A 14,523-nucleotide genomic window follows, 5' to 3' on the forward strand; every position below is an offset into this window, starting at 1 on the left:
AAATAAAGACCTTTATTTTATTTAAATGTTATTTTAATTGTTAATTTTATTTATTGATTTTAACAAACTTTTTGCCAGGATGTCCCCAACATTTTATGTAATTGTATTGATTATATTTATGTTTGGAAGCCGCCCCGAGGCTTATGCGAATGGGGCGGCATATAAGTTCTCCAAATAAATAAATAAATAAAATTCTATGGGCTTGAAAAATCCTATGGTCATCAACATCAGCCTTGCCCAACCTGGTGGCCATCAGAAGTATTTGGACACAACTCCCAGAGTTCCCATCCAGCAGGGCCATTGGCTGGGAATTCTGGGCATTGCAGTCCAAACGTGTCTGGAAGGCACAAGGCTGGAGAAAGCTGCATTATACAGAACCCACAGAATTACTCTGTTAGCTGTGGGACCTCAGTGAAATACGTACTTTATTTATAGCACAGAAGGGGATAAAACAGAACTGTGAATACCATAATTAGAAGTGAATGACATGCTTCTTTAGAAATATATGTATTCCTTATATGAAATATATGAAATATTGAATCTATTTAATGAATATTCCAGTAAATTCATCAAACCGTACTTGTGGTGGGACTATTATTGTCATTGCCTGGTATCCATGCAAGCTGAACACTTCTTTCTAGATGATCTGTCAGTTCTAAGTCAAAAGGTGGATCGGGACGATCTGCAACCCAAATTAACACAAAGATATAAACAGTTACTCTCTATGGAAGATCCATATTCCACCATGTAAAACCATTTAGTGGTTATTAGCATGCAACTGCAATGAAAATGAGTAAGTGGTTTTTCTGAGAAGCAATGTAAAAAGAAGGACAGAATTGTTACAAGACAATTTTCTTTTGTATTAAGAGCAATGGCAATTATTGAGAAGTAGCATGGTTAACCAGGAATTCTAGTTTATGATTAATGATTATGACTAGAGAACTACTGCATATGAGAAAAGCCTTCTCTTACACAAAACAGAAAATAAAAAGTCATACATATTTACAAAGAAGAAACTGTTTCAGAATTACAGTAATTAGGAGCATTCTGATAAGACATGCTTTCTCATAGTAAGGTTTATGTTATTTTTATTAATTTAAATTCAGCTTGTCTAAGCAATCTAAATCAATATATCATCTTTGTTCAAAAAATAGGAATATTAATCTGTAATTACCCACTCTGGACAGGTATATCATACACATTTTAAATTGTTCTAGGTGTCACACATCTCAAATTGTCATCAAAATGCCTGTGTTTGTATGTGTGAGTGTGTTTGTAAGAGGATAGGGAAGCATGGAATTTACCAAAATAAAACCATCTGAAGATGCAAAAACATGACATATAAGCCCCAGTAAGCTGCTTTAACACAATCTGACTTTACCAATGCATGTCTTGGTAATTTCCTCCCCAGAGAGGTCCACTAGATACCAAGTTTGTTCTCTTTCTAGTGCAGCTGAAGAACATATTATTTCTCCAAATTTACTGCTATGTGTCCTCCTATCTTGCGGTGCTTCTAATGCTAGACTGGCCTGCAATGAAACAGCTCCCCAGTATACTGGATGTTGCCTAGAGCATAAATAGCATTAAGTCTCTAAGTGAAGGTGACCCAGCACACTCTAGGCTGCATAACTGTGCTTATTGTGTGTGTGCAACAAAGATGCTTTGATTTGCTATCTTCACTGTATCCTTGTCTAGTGGTCCAGCAGAGCTCATTCATTCAGTCTAGGGGCTTTTACCCACAAATGTGGCCCTAGTCTAATGTCACCACCTGTCCAATTTTGTGAGATCCATTTCTGCCTGACGCAGTGTACAAGAGGTATGCAGCAAGCTAGTGACCACATGCCCTTCCTGGCTAATAAAAGCTAGCCTGGAGGGAATGACAGGGTGGCTCTGGGGAGCATTAAAAGCATCTCCGTGTGAAGGCTTGAAAGGGTACCCTGTCCTGAAGGAGATAGTAGTGTGACCACTCCTTGGATGTAGTTTGTGGCTTTGCATGACTCTTGCTCTTTCTTGAAAATGTACCTTCTTTCTCTAGAAAACAGGTTTCTTCCCACCTTAGTTGACATCCCACAACTGGATGGCAAAGAACCTGAAAAAAGGCATAGTTTTTGCTTTTATGATGTAAGGACAAACTGAACTCGAGTCCATGCTTCTTAAGTGCTCTTTTAGACCACCTTCTAAAAGAGACACTTTGACTCTTCCTTCATATAAATGATAACAAATATTACCCTGGGATTTTGGGAGAAGTAAACATGCCAGCCAGAGAAGTGAGGAGCTCACATGCTAGAGGATCACTGCTGTCACAACAGGAATGGTTTTGGTTCAACTTTCATTCTCAGCTACCTTGGGAGATCTTTCAGTTCACCTTAGACAGAGCTGATAAAACATAAGTCTGCTGATTCTTGAACACTCTGGAAGTTAGGTCCCCACAGGTTCAAAAAAGGTGGGCTCATGAGACTCATACAAGCATGCAAAAACAACCAGTGCTGTGCAGTTGTTAATACATCTTCACACGTACCTCACCTGCATCCTGACTACCTGAAAATAACTAAAGATATATAGGTAAAGTGTGTCTTGGAAAAGTGCCTATAATGAACTACTGTTGCTGCTGCTGCTGCTAATAATGATGATAATAATAATAATTATTATTATTATTATATCCCTCCTATTCCTAGCATTGGGGCTCACAGTTCCCCATCGTACCAATATATAGGCATATGGCAAAGGCTCTCCAGAGAAAGTGTTCTATTGTTACGTAACCTTATCTAGCATTATTTATGAAACATTATTACTATTACATGAGTCTTGAACTATGAATTCTGCAAGTGGGAACAAGGCATCTTTATGCACAAACGTGATAGCCTGGCCAAGGAAGTGTTGTTGCCCTATGTGTGCACCAGAACTCTTCTACGCAGGACTGTTAATCAGCTATATCTAGCTCTGTTTCATTTTTATAATCACAAGAATTCCTCCTCTGTTTTTCTGCCACCTAACAGCGTAGCTTTCTAATATAGTGGATCAGTGCAAGTACACAGGTAAAAAAAGTATTTTTGTTGGTTCTACAATTAAATATTCCATTTTCTCTGTTCTAAAAAAACTGGCTGAAAATGCTCTTTAGACACAGAAGCAAAACTGGAGCATCATCACATCACCCAAAAAACCCATAACCCACTGTGACTAAGAAATGATACTGCTCAGTAAATGCTCCCTGTAGAAAGCTCCTTAGCGACACTACAGTAAATGACTGGGGGTAAACAGGTAATTAAAACGACCAGCTGAGTTAGAAATCAAGCAGCAGAAGGTCCCAGTGTGATCCCATAAAAGGCGCTCTTTCTGGTCTGGGTTCCCAGATGAAACAGCTCATTGCTCCAGCACAGACTGAGCTTTCTGACTGTCCCTTTCAATAAGCTTGCCGGCCTGCCTGCCTGCCTGCCTGTTTATTGACTGAATTCTTGGCCTAACTGTAGACTGTCAATCCAGCCTTAATATTCAGGCTAAATTGCAAAAGATGTAGACATTTTAATGTGATCCTTGAGCTATCTTGGTCTTAGCTCTTGGCAAGTTGGAAAGAGCTGATATGTACATACCTTATAAAAACTAACTCTGTTTAGAAGTACCTACTTTGGTAATTGTGAGGACATATGTCAATTTAAACAAAAACAACAACAAAAATCTATGTGCCACTAATGTGCAATAGTGAAACTAAAAGGTGGGATCTAAAACCTAATTTTCCTGCAATCCATATTACTAAGATCTGATCTTCAGAAGGAAGAAGTATTTATACGTGTTCCTCTGCTGGGAAATCAAACCAGTGTGACTAGTGTGTTTAGTGAAATGTATATGATTTTGTATATAAGGGCATAATTTTCTTTTACGCGAGAAAGGGAATGACTATTGCATGCAGAGACAAAACACATGGAGATATGGAGAATTCCCAAACAAGGATGACAGTGAGAACCATATACTCAGTGGAACTTTGTACATGTAAATCCTACTGTGATCAAAATATTGGGAAGCACAACCCATTGTGGTTGCCAGAACCCTCTCAACTCATTAATATTATGGGTATCCTATAGAGGATGGAAGGAGCATGGAGGCAACAGCCACCTCCATGGTTCTCCCGCCCTACAAAGGCTTGCCCCAGAAAGTTGCCGACACGTGGGGGAGCTTCACTCCTCCCCTTCCTGCCTTGTGGAATGCTCACAAACCTCCAGTTCCAAGCTTGGAGCCACAGCAGGAATGGCTTCCCTGCTTGTTCTGTGGTGTCATGAGGGAAGTTGTCTCAGAGCTCAGACTGTTCAGCTACCATAGGACTAGTCCCTGTGATGCTCAGCACTTACTCTTTGTGTGCACGCTTGTGTGTGTGTGGAGGGGTTTGTATCCATTTTTCTATTTTGTATTTAATAGTTCAGGAATAAGCCAAAGGAATGCTGAATGCTATTTAGCTGAGTGCATGTACATTGAACCTATCACCAGTATTAAACTAGATATAAAAATTTAAAATAATCACCAGGTGTCATATTTTACACAATTTTAGATGTAGCATTTGCTCATTAGAAATATTCACCCTGAACCACATGTTGTGTTTAACCATAATAATGAAACAGTTTAAGCATTTAGCTCGTAAGAACAATGGTAACACAATTCTCATCGGATTCAAAGCAAGTGTGTAAAAATGTAATGAAAGAAAAAAAAGAAGAGGTTTTAAACTGAAAAAGGCAGAAAGTTTAGCAATATTTGGTACATGATGCAAATGAGTTTTTTATTAGTTTACCGTAAACAACAGGTGGAGCTGTTGGAGGAGCTGAAAAGGGATATTAATATAAAGTATATAATCAGTGTTAGTAGCCAGAAAGCACAAGAGCTGTTTAATTAGGTTATTATTACAATGATTGAATATTACCAAAGCAAAGTTAATTTTATATGAAGAAATATACATTTCTAATCATGCACTGGATTGGGATCAAACTAAAAGGAATAGCATACAAAATGAACCACAGCTGTTTATTTGAGATCTAAATAACCATGCACAAAAAGATAATAAACTGTTACAAAACCCTTTGTAATGAATTAACCTTATTCATGAAAAAGTCAGTAAATAAGAAAAGGTCTTGCTTAAGTTTATGTAGAGCTGTAAGAGCTTTTTCCTCACAACACATGGCAAACTGAGATTTCATTCTTTATTTCTCTAACATTTATTTCCAAGAAATCATAACCAGAACAGGAAATCATATGGCTTTCCCTGTTGAGCTTACGTTTCCTAGACCAAAGTTACTAAAAGCACAATCTTAAGAATGTTTAGACAGAAAAAAGTTTAGACAGAAAAAAATAACATGGACGGCTAGGGAATGTTGGGAGTTGCAGAACTTTCTTCTGACTAAACATGCACGGGATTGCACCATAAATATGTGAATCTGTACGTCTGAACTGACTACTTCTAGCAAGGTTGTCCCATTCCATATAGCAGCCAGCTGCACCAACACTACAGTACATACATTTACCGACATCTTGCCTCTTGCACAAACTGCTTATCTAAAAATAATGGCTGTCAACCTGAAGAGAAATACATAATGGGTTGCAGCAAAATCAATTAGATAGTATTTGAGTTTAGAATCTAATTCCTGAAAGGGACTAAGGGTGCAATCCAATGCCACCTGCCCTTGCCTTCATTTTGGCTATTTAGAGGAAGTGGTAAGAAGGAGGATAGAAGAAAGCTTGGCTGCCATTTAGAAATGGCATAAGCCACTGGATTCAGCATCATCCCCTCCCTGTTCTCCTGGCATGCACTCTTTTTTCATCTCCAAGGCTAATCTGCAATGTTGGGAGAAAGAGAGATGGTTCAATTTTTTCTGTGCTGGTGGTGGAGTCCTAGCTGGGATTATGGGCTCACAGACAATGTCAGCTGAGAAAACCTGGCAAAGTTTCCATGGAGAGGTTGCACAGAAAATCCAACACAGAGTGCTCTCTGTGTGTGTGTGTGATGTGTACTGGCTCATGTCCATGCGGCTGTTGCCATCAGCTTTGACTGAATATTTTCAAGCAGGTAGGACCTAAATCTTGGGTGCCTCTTCTCCTTCAAGCATAGGATCAATGCTTTTGAAGCACCTGCAAGCTCTGTATATTTATTACCTTTATGAACAATAAAGGGAATGGACTGGAAAACCCTATCTAAATAATACAGATTCGATCATATAATCCAGAGCATGAAGAATCATATGAGAGGTTTTCCTTCCTTTCTTCCTTACTGCAGCCCCACTGTGCCCCTGTAACTCTCAGAGACAGCATAGATAAGAGTGAAAAGGGCTGCAATCTAATATAAGACAACAGAAACTGAGCACAGGTGCATCGTGCAGGTGAATCTTGTGGTCATAAAAGATGCTCCTGCCCACTTTGGGTGGATTTCTCCCTTGCATTCCAACCTATTTCATCCCATCCTATCCATTTGTGACCCTCAGGAGCAGTGTTTCAGCAGACACACATGGCTGCAGAGACAAGCAGAGGACAGGAAAATCAATCTGGATAAACATCCACATGGCTCATGTTTCTCTAGATTCATCTCTACCAGACTTGCTTAAAAGTCCTCAAAAAGTTAGCTCTTGTGTCTAAATATGTGGCTTAGAATCCAAGCAACTTGAAAATTATTTTGGAAGGTATGTTTATAAATTCGTGGAGAAGTCAACCAATTCAGTTTATCTCAACCTCTAAATTTTCCTGAGCAAGCAAGGGTTACTCTATGATATTAGCGTAAAACCCCTTAGCATTTCCACAGTGAGGCAACTTGCCATGGCTAAATGTACTTTAAGAGAAATCTTACCAACAACAGTGAGCACAGCACTTGCAGATACACTGTCCAGAGTGGTATTAGCTATGCAAGTATATGCTCCACCATCTTTATCAGTGACATTCATAATGGTCAAGTTGGATTTACCAACAACAAACCTGTAATTACAATAGATTTAATCATTCCATTGCTGCATATAACTCTAAATATATATTGTAACAAAACTGAGTGAAATCTTAATTGTTATATGAACACTGGGCATTATTTGGAGATGAACTAGTCTCATTGCTAATGCTGAAGCAATATACTTCATACATTAAACAAACTGTGTCTAGGCCACACATCAACTCCCTGAAAAATTGCCTGCATCAACCAAACATAGTGTACCAAGGGCAAGAACAAACATGTAGTCATTTTCCCAAAAGGTGAAGCAGGATAAATTTTCTGTTGATGAAAATTTATTGACAAAGGCCACACTAATTTCAATTAGGAATGGACCCTTGAAATTTAGCTGCTATTACAGCTGTAAAAGGCATCACTTTTACATTAGAACCAACTAATTCCATAATATCTACTCACTGACATCTTCTGGAACCTTTATTTATTTAATAAAAAACCCAGAAATGGACATAAAGTGCAGTTATATCAGCTTTTGGGGTGGATACAAGGTTGTTTGACTATTTTATATCCTCTTTTCTCTTGCTTGGATTTTCTCAAACACAAGCAATCTAAGAATGCTACAGAATTTCTGCAATGAAAATGCAGTCTATTTTGGGCATCATCCCATGATGGCTGCCCATATCCTTCCAAACTTGAAAGGTTATGGGCATCCAGTAGAGCATAACAAGAGTGAAGTGGCAGGGTTGTCTCCCCCTCCCTTGCCTTCAACAAGTATTTATAGCTGATTTTGACCAGCTAAATATTTCCCCATTCTTCAGGCAAAGGAGGGGCTGAGGTACTGCCTGTATGTAGCAGAAGTCAGTGGTGCCCCTCAGAATGCCCCTTTAGTGTTCCATCTTTGGAGCCTTGCTTGGTGTTGAAAAGGTAGAATGGAGACCCCCTGAAGGCTTTTCTGAATTTGTAGCAGTGACTATACCTTTTCCTGTGGCCAGTCAGATAGCATCTATCAGCCACAGGTTTGTGTCCTTATTAAGATTGTAAATAATACTCTAGACTGCAAATCTGCATGTGGTTCAAGTCAAGTTCCACAAAAAACACTGCAAGTTAATTGCAAGCTAATGAGTTCTGTACTCATGCAAAGCTTAAGGCCTGCCAGATTGGAGCGGATCAACTGAGTTCTAGCTGTTGGCAAGGAATGTGGGACAGCCATCAGTCCCCTGGGAACCTTTTAATTATTGGTCAGTGGTACGTAAGCAAACAAAACAAAATAATATGCAAAAACAAAGATAAGCAAAACAAAGTTCTCTTTATTTCTACCTGCACTGGATAGAATGGTTGGCAATCTTTCTGCTAATTCTTTGTTGAAGAAATTTACCAATTCAGGAATTTAACTAATTTTCTGCCAACTAACTGGTCTGTCTGAATATACACTTTATTAATTTTATACCTTGTTCAAGCTTGCTTTCAGCAGCCTGATACTTTGTGATTTGACAGAAGTTCAGGAATAACATCACAAAGAGAGGGAAGAAAAACAAGATTAGAGGAATGTGACCTATTAGAACTTGTGAAAGAGACAGGAATAAATCTACAGGATAAATTTGAATTTATTGCAGACCTGACAGAATATAAGCAATCTTTAATCTTTTATTATAAATACACTTTTTCTTAATTAAGAACCATTGCAATGATGTAAGTGATTATGTTAAAATAGCAACATTGCAATGTTTTAGTTCCTTTCTTTGCCCCTCCTTCATTTGTGAGGTTTGGTTGTTTTTGTGCTGCACAATAAAAATAGGTATTAAAATGCAAGATTAAATGATTGCAATCATAAGGAAAGTATTTGAATGACATACATCTGTGGTGGGATACCATACACCTATAGTGAAAGGCACTGCTTGAAAAATTAAATATATTTTTGATACATGTCTTTTACAATGTCTTTTAAAAGCAAGAAAAAAGGCTGTTCTATTCCTAGTAGTATTCAGCCACACAGTAATACAGAGAGGCTCCCTTCCTAGGGAAAAAACACTGAAATGGCTGTTCCAAACTAACACTTGCTAAAATGAATAGTTTCAGAGAAAGATCAAGTATTACTGAACTATTAAGAATTTAGGGAGATAATTTAAATTATTGCCTTAAATATTCAAAGATTTCAACATGTGAAAAAGGAATTACAGCTCCTGTCCAACTGCAGTGATACATATATTTTTTTTTAATCTCACCTTAATTGGTACAGCAAGTAGAAATGGAAATTCTAAACACTTCAATATGTGTACTACAAACATGCTGTGTATGTGTGTTCACATACTGAGGAATGTGGATTGGCAAATCCAACTGAGGTGGATTTCAAAGGAACTTGTTTCTGTTGATTCCAGTTTACTCTTTATAAACTACTTGAAAGTTTATCTTGCATATGTAAAAAGAGGGTGCATACTTAGAAAATGTGATGGATGTTTTTTAAATGGAGAAGAGTACTTAAGTCTACAAAGAATTATTAAATGTTTATTCCTTGGAGAAATCAAATCAATGTCAGATATGGGTTTTTCTTCAATGATAGACAACTCAGTATGCACAGCATACTCAAAAGTCCTACCACATTAAGTATGGCTTACTCTCAGATAAATATAAGGTATATATATAATATAGACTGCAAGCTTAACTGAGTTCTAAGATTATGCATAATTTTTAGAAAAGCAGATTCCAATAAGGAGTTTTATACAGAATACTCAAGGGGGAAACTTTCAGTGCTAGATGAATGAACTTATTTTTATAGGATTTTACTGGATGTAACATCGTGCTTTAATTTAGAAGATTCAGTACTGATATCTTTGAAAGGAGTGATGACTAGGCTTGTAAGTTCCACAGTTAAAGGACTAATGAATCAACTTATCTCATCTCTTATCTGAATGTGAATATGATTTCATACACTTAATGTTAAACCAGCTGTTTTTTCTATAGTGTTTTATAGGCTGATAGGTGATAGTTTCTATTGCATTATTTTTGAAAAGTCTGAAGTGTATCTACTGTATTATATGACTGAATCTTAAAGTGTTTTATATAAGAGAGGAAGAGAGAGAGAGAGAGAGAGAGACAGACAGATAATAAAATGAAAAAATTGGACCTCAACTGTCTAAGTAATATTAAGGTAAGAACCCTATTAAGTAATTTGATTAATAGGCAGAAAACAGATGTGTTATACATTCTGTAGATTACCTTGTATAATCCTCACGAGACATTAAATTATACTGTCCCATTAAACAGATGTAGGAACATTTGTATTAGTTCTGTCAATTGCCTTGATAAAAACAGTTTTATTACCTTGTGGAAAATCAGTGTGAAAGAGGAATTTTGTACATACCTTTCATCATTTGGTAATTCACCATTGTTCTTCAGCCATGTTACTGTGGGTATTAAGGTAGCATCATGTTTAATTGTACATTCAAAGGAAACCTGCCCCGTCCGTTGTACAACTTTATATTCAGGCTTCTTAATAATCATGGTTGGATCTGAAACATAAAATTGCTATTAAAATATTTAGCAGCTGGTAACTGATGAACTGTGATTAGTAGAGGTTTATAACTGAGACACAATTTCTTACCCTTGATTTCTAATTGAACTTCATTTTGTGCCTTCCCTAGTTTATTTCTTGCTACACAGGTGTACGTGCCACTGCTATCCTTCTGGGCCACAGGAATTTCCAAGGTGCCATTTTTATGGAAAACATACTCATTTCCCTGGAGAACACTACCCTTTACTCCTTTAAACCTAAGTGTTAAAAACAATAATATATTAAACAAGTTTCAACATTTGGAAACAAGTGACCACTAAATACACATTTACTCTTAAAATTAACACAGCTGCAGCAGTATTCCCTAAAGTGTAAAGAATAGGGTTAGAGTATAATATTTAGCAGAGCAATTGTACGGACCAGATTGGTCAAAATGTTAAATATATGACTGCACTGAACATTACATGAGCAGAAATCTGCTAGCACAATAGAACTTCATCCCTGTAGTCTTTGGCACCTTCCAAAAGTCTCCTACAGGTATTTTCCATTCCTCTGGAGCAGAGTTGGAGGGCTTGCAGTGGGGCGGGTGGCGGGGGGGATGGGGAATCATGCTTCTCCCAGTTCTGGTGATGAAACAATTCAAGGTGTTGGTTATCACCTATAAAGCCCTCAGCAGCTTGGGAGCTGGTTATCTAAAGGAGCACTTGCGTCCATATATGCCCTCCCGCCCCCTGAGATCGGCAGCAGAGGCCCTCCTCCGGGAACCCTCAATGAAAGATATTAGGAAGGTGAGTATCCGGAGGAGGGCCCAACCTATGGAATGCACTCCCCAGAGAGGTCTGCCTGGTGCCGTCATTATTTGTTTTTCGGTGCCAGGCCAAGACCTTTTTATTTAAAAGTTATTTTAATTGTTAATTTACTGATAGTATTTATTGGGTTTTTATGTACATGCTGAAATGTTTCCGGATTTTTTAGGCTAATATAATAATTATATAATTGTTTATTTATGTTGTAAGCCGCCCCGAGGCTTTTTGTGAATGGGGCGGCATAGAAATTGTTTAAATAAATAAATAAACTACTTCTGTCAGTGGAACAACACCTTCCGATTCACCCCAACATTATTTAAGCAATAGAAGGTGTGGGGGCCCCTACTAAGGTTCACAATGAGAACAGGTAGAGGATTTGATCCATGCTTGTCTGCCAGAGCCCTGACAGAAATTCCATTGTCTGAGCCTGCTTTGTGGAGTATGTTTGCTGGGAATACAGACGGAGGAGAGTAATCCTGCCCTTGCATGCAGCAGTCCAGTTTCAATTGCTCTGTCAGCTCGTCACAGTTATCGTATTATCTAATTTTGTCTGAAGCAGAAGGAAGAAAGATTACTATTTAAAAGAGGAATTCGGTGACTGTGTCAAAGCTGCCTCCTGAAAAAGCAGAACAGGACACTTCCCAAGCAGGAAAGGAAAAAGGGCATAGAACTCTACTTCAATAATTAAATTACCAAAATATGCATTGGATTAAATTATTGCTGTGAATGAATGAATGAATGAATGAATGAATGAATGAATGAATGAATATTTTTATACTGACAGATCTTACCATTCAATTTCAGGCACTGGTGAACCAAAAAAAGCACAATCCAACAGTGCAGGTTTGTTCTCAATGACTTGATAGAGTTTATTCTGTAGCGTGAGGATTCTTGGTGGCTCAGCTAAAATAAAAAAAGCAATACTGAAGACAGAATTTAACCCTTTGGACATATCTGCATAGAAAAGTGGTGCACAAATATTTTGAATAAATAAATACACTGTGATGTTAAACTGTAATGTTTACAGTATATATCACAGTATATATTGCAATTTTAAATTAATTTCTTCTGCCTCTTCCTATATTGTGGCGTGGCATTAATTTTTCCAGTTTCACCGTTAACAACCACTAAATATTGTTACAGGCAAATTAAATGATGACCATTTCTGTGTAATTTGGATAGTGTTTCGTAGGGAAAGTAGAAATAGAAGAAAAAGCCGAAGACCGAATATGAGATAGATTGATTCCATAAAGGAAGCCACAGCATTGAATTTACAAGATTTCAGCAGTTCTTCCAGGGACCAGACATTTTGGAGCGCATGCATTCAAAGGGCTGCAATAGGAGGAGAAATGTGATGCAAATAGAAAGAGAAACACCTCCTCCCCCCTTACTCTTCTTGTCTTCACACTACAGGATCTAGTATAAGTTGCTGTCCTCTCCATCTGTCCTGAACCAATGGCTCATGGTTAGTTGCTTTCTCTGTTGCCTTTGACACTGCTCCCACTGCGCAACAATGTGACTTTTGCTGCCTCTACCACTTGTCACCTGAGGGCCCCTGAGGCTTGCTTGGTGGGAGCACTGGAGCCAGGGAGGAGGCAAGGGGTGTTGCTGCAGAATGGAGGTGGAGACCTGGCCGGACCTGCACTGGCCATGCCTTCATAGCCAGTTGGAGCACAGGGCGCTGCCGATTCAGTATTGGTTCAGACATCAGGGGTTTCTATTAGGGTTACTGTGGCTTTATTATTGTTATTTTATCATTCCTGATATTGTTGCATTATTGATACTGTTGATATTTGATATTGTTGTATTTTCATTTTTGATTCAATGCATTATATATAATTCATTTTGGATTTAGTATATTGCTTTACTATGCATTTAGAAATTGAATTTGTACACCACAGCCCAAAGGGCTATGGGGTGGGATAGAAATGTAAATTGAAATGAGTCGATGGTATGGATAACACAAGTGCCATGGCACCCTCAATAAATTGCAAGGGCAAAATGCTCCACTCCGTAACCCTAACTGACTCATTGCTCCCTTCAAAAACATTGTTAAATATTAGAAAATATTAGGGCCATCTTCTTTTTTCTCCCTTTCTAGCCTCACTGTCTCTATTCCATGTACTTCTTTAGCTCACTTTTCCTCTTAGCCTTAAGACTTGCTGTTTCTGTAGCTCTTTGCCTTGCTATTTGCTCATCCCTCCCAGCATATAGTCCAACTAGTTGTCTCTTGACTTTCTTCTGTTCATTTTTAACTAGACATGCTCTCACTGCAGCCATTATGTGACTAGCTACATCCTCCATGAGAGCCAGTTTGTGGTGGTGCCCAAAGCAGTTTCTCAAATTCCCAAAAGTGCCTATGGCCACCCAAAGGCTGGGGGATTCTGATTTAGAAGGACTTACATCTGAGTAAGGATGCAGCTTAAAGAATTAAAGGTGACATGGAAAGTGACACATCATTCTAAAATATTGTAACCAGTTTTCCTAGGACTTTTAAACTTTGTGAGCTTACCTAAAACATTCACAAATGCGTTTGCCAAAAGATAACCATATTCATTAGAGGCGTTACACTGGTAAACAGCACTGGACCTTTCCTGGACATCAGTGAAAATAATTGTATCACCATCTACTTTTCTGCTAGGATCTTCAGGAGCAACTGTTGAAAATATACAGGAAATATTTAAAACGTACATATGCTTACTAGATTAACAACAAATGAGGAAGGATTTAAAGAGAGATCTGAAATTTTCTAAGAAATAAAACAACATGTCAATTTTGAAAATTCAACATCTTATATTACCTTTAACAAACTACAAGCACAATTACCATATAAAGGGATCAAACAAATGGGAAAACAGTTCTATTTTGTATTCCAAACAAACACTGAGCGAAGTGAAATTTCTTATCTATCCTCTTTACACAGTCAAAATTAAGAGTAAAGTGGAACAGGCAGTTGTTAACATTGCCTAAGTGGAAAAAGTGAACTTTCAAGGCAGAGTGAATAAAAATGTTTTTTAAAAATAAATATATTCCCACGTGTTAATTAAATTATATCAAGTGTGCCTTAAAATAAACTATATAAAGTATGATCAGGATGTAATATAATTATACCAAAGAATGCATTTACGGTTTATTAGCACCACATGCCAACCTTGGTGCTTGTATTATCATTGCTTTAAACTAGAGTTTCCTGTTATAGCCAAATCTGAAATTGTGGTTTAATCTTGGACTTTTTAGAGGAACAAGAGTCTTATATGAATACACACAGAATGCTCTGCCGTCTAATCCCCTGATCTGATACAATGTTC

At 37.8% G+C, this 14,523-nt stretch overlaps 1 protein-coding gene across 2 annotated transcripts in view; it reads right to left on the bottom strand.

The window, feature by feature from the left end:
• Positions 1-14,523, bottom strand: part of NRCAM (neuronal cell adhesion molecule) — a 76,744-nt gene that overhangs the window by 37,408 nt on the left and 24,813 nt on the right. For both annotated transcript variants that reach the window (XM_044423078.1, XM_044423077.1), the window contains exons 10-15: positions 13,728-13,871; positions 12,007-12,118; positions 10,500-10,666; positions 10,260-10,407; positions 6,815-6,939; positions 581-682 (exon numbers count right to left, since the gene is read on the bottom strand). In XM_044423078.1, the coding sequence (XP_044279013.1) occupies positions 581-682; positions 6,815-6,939; positions 10,260-10,407; positions 10,500-10,666; positions 12,007-12,118; positions 13,728-13,871 (798 nt within the window). The remainder of the gene's footprint in view (positions 1-580; positions 683-6,814; positions 6,940-10,259; positions 10,408-10,499; positions 10,667-12,006; positions 12,119-13,727; positions 13,872-14,523) is intronic.

This window comes from Varanus komodoensis, unplaced genomic scaffold (genome assembly GCF_004798865.1).
Source record: "Varanus komodoensis strain SLA01 unplaced genomic scaffold, ASM479886v1 scaffold13_1, whole genome shotgun sequence".
NCBI classification, from domain to species: Eukaryota; Metazoa; Chordata; class Lepidosauria; order Squamata; family Varanidae; genus Varanus; species Varanus komodoensis.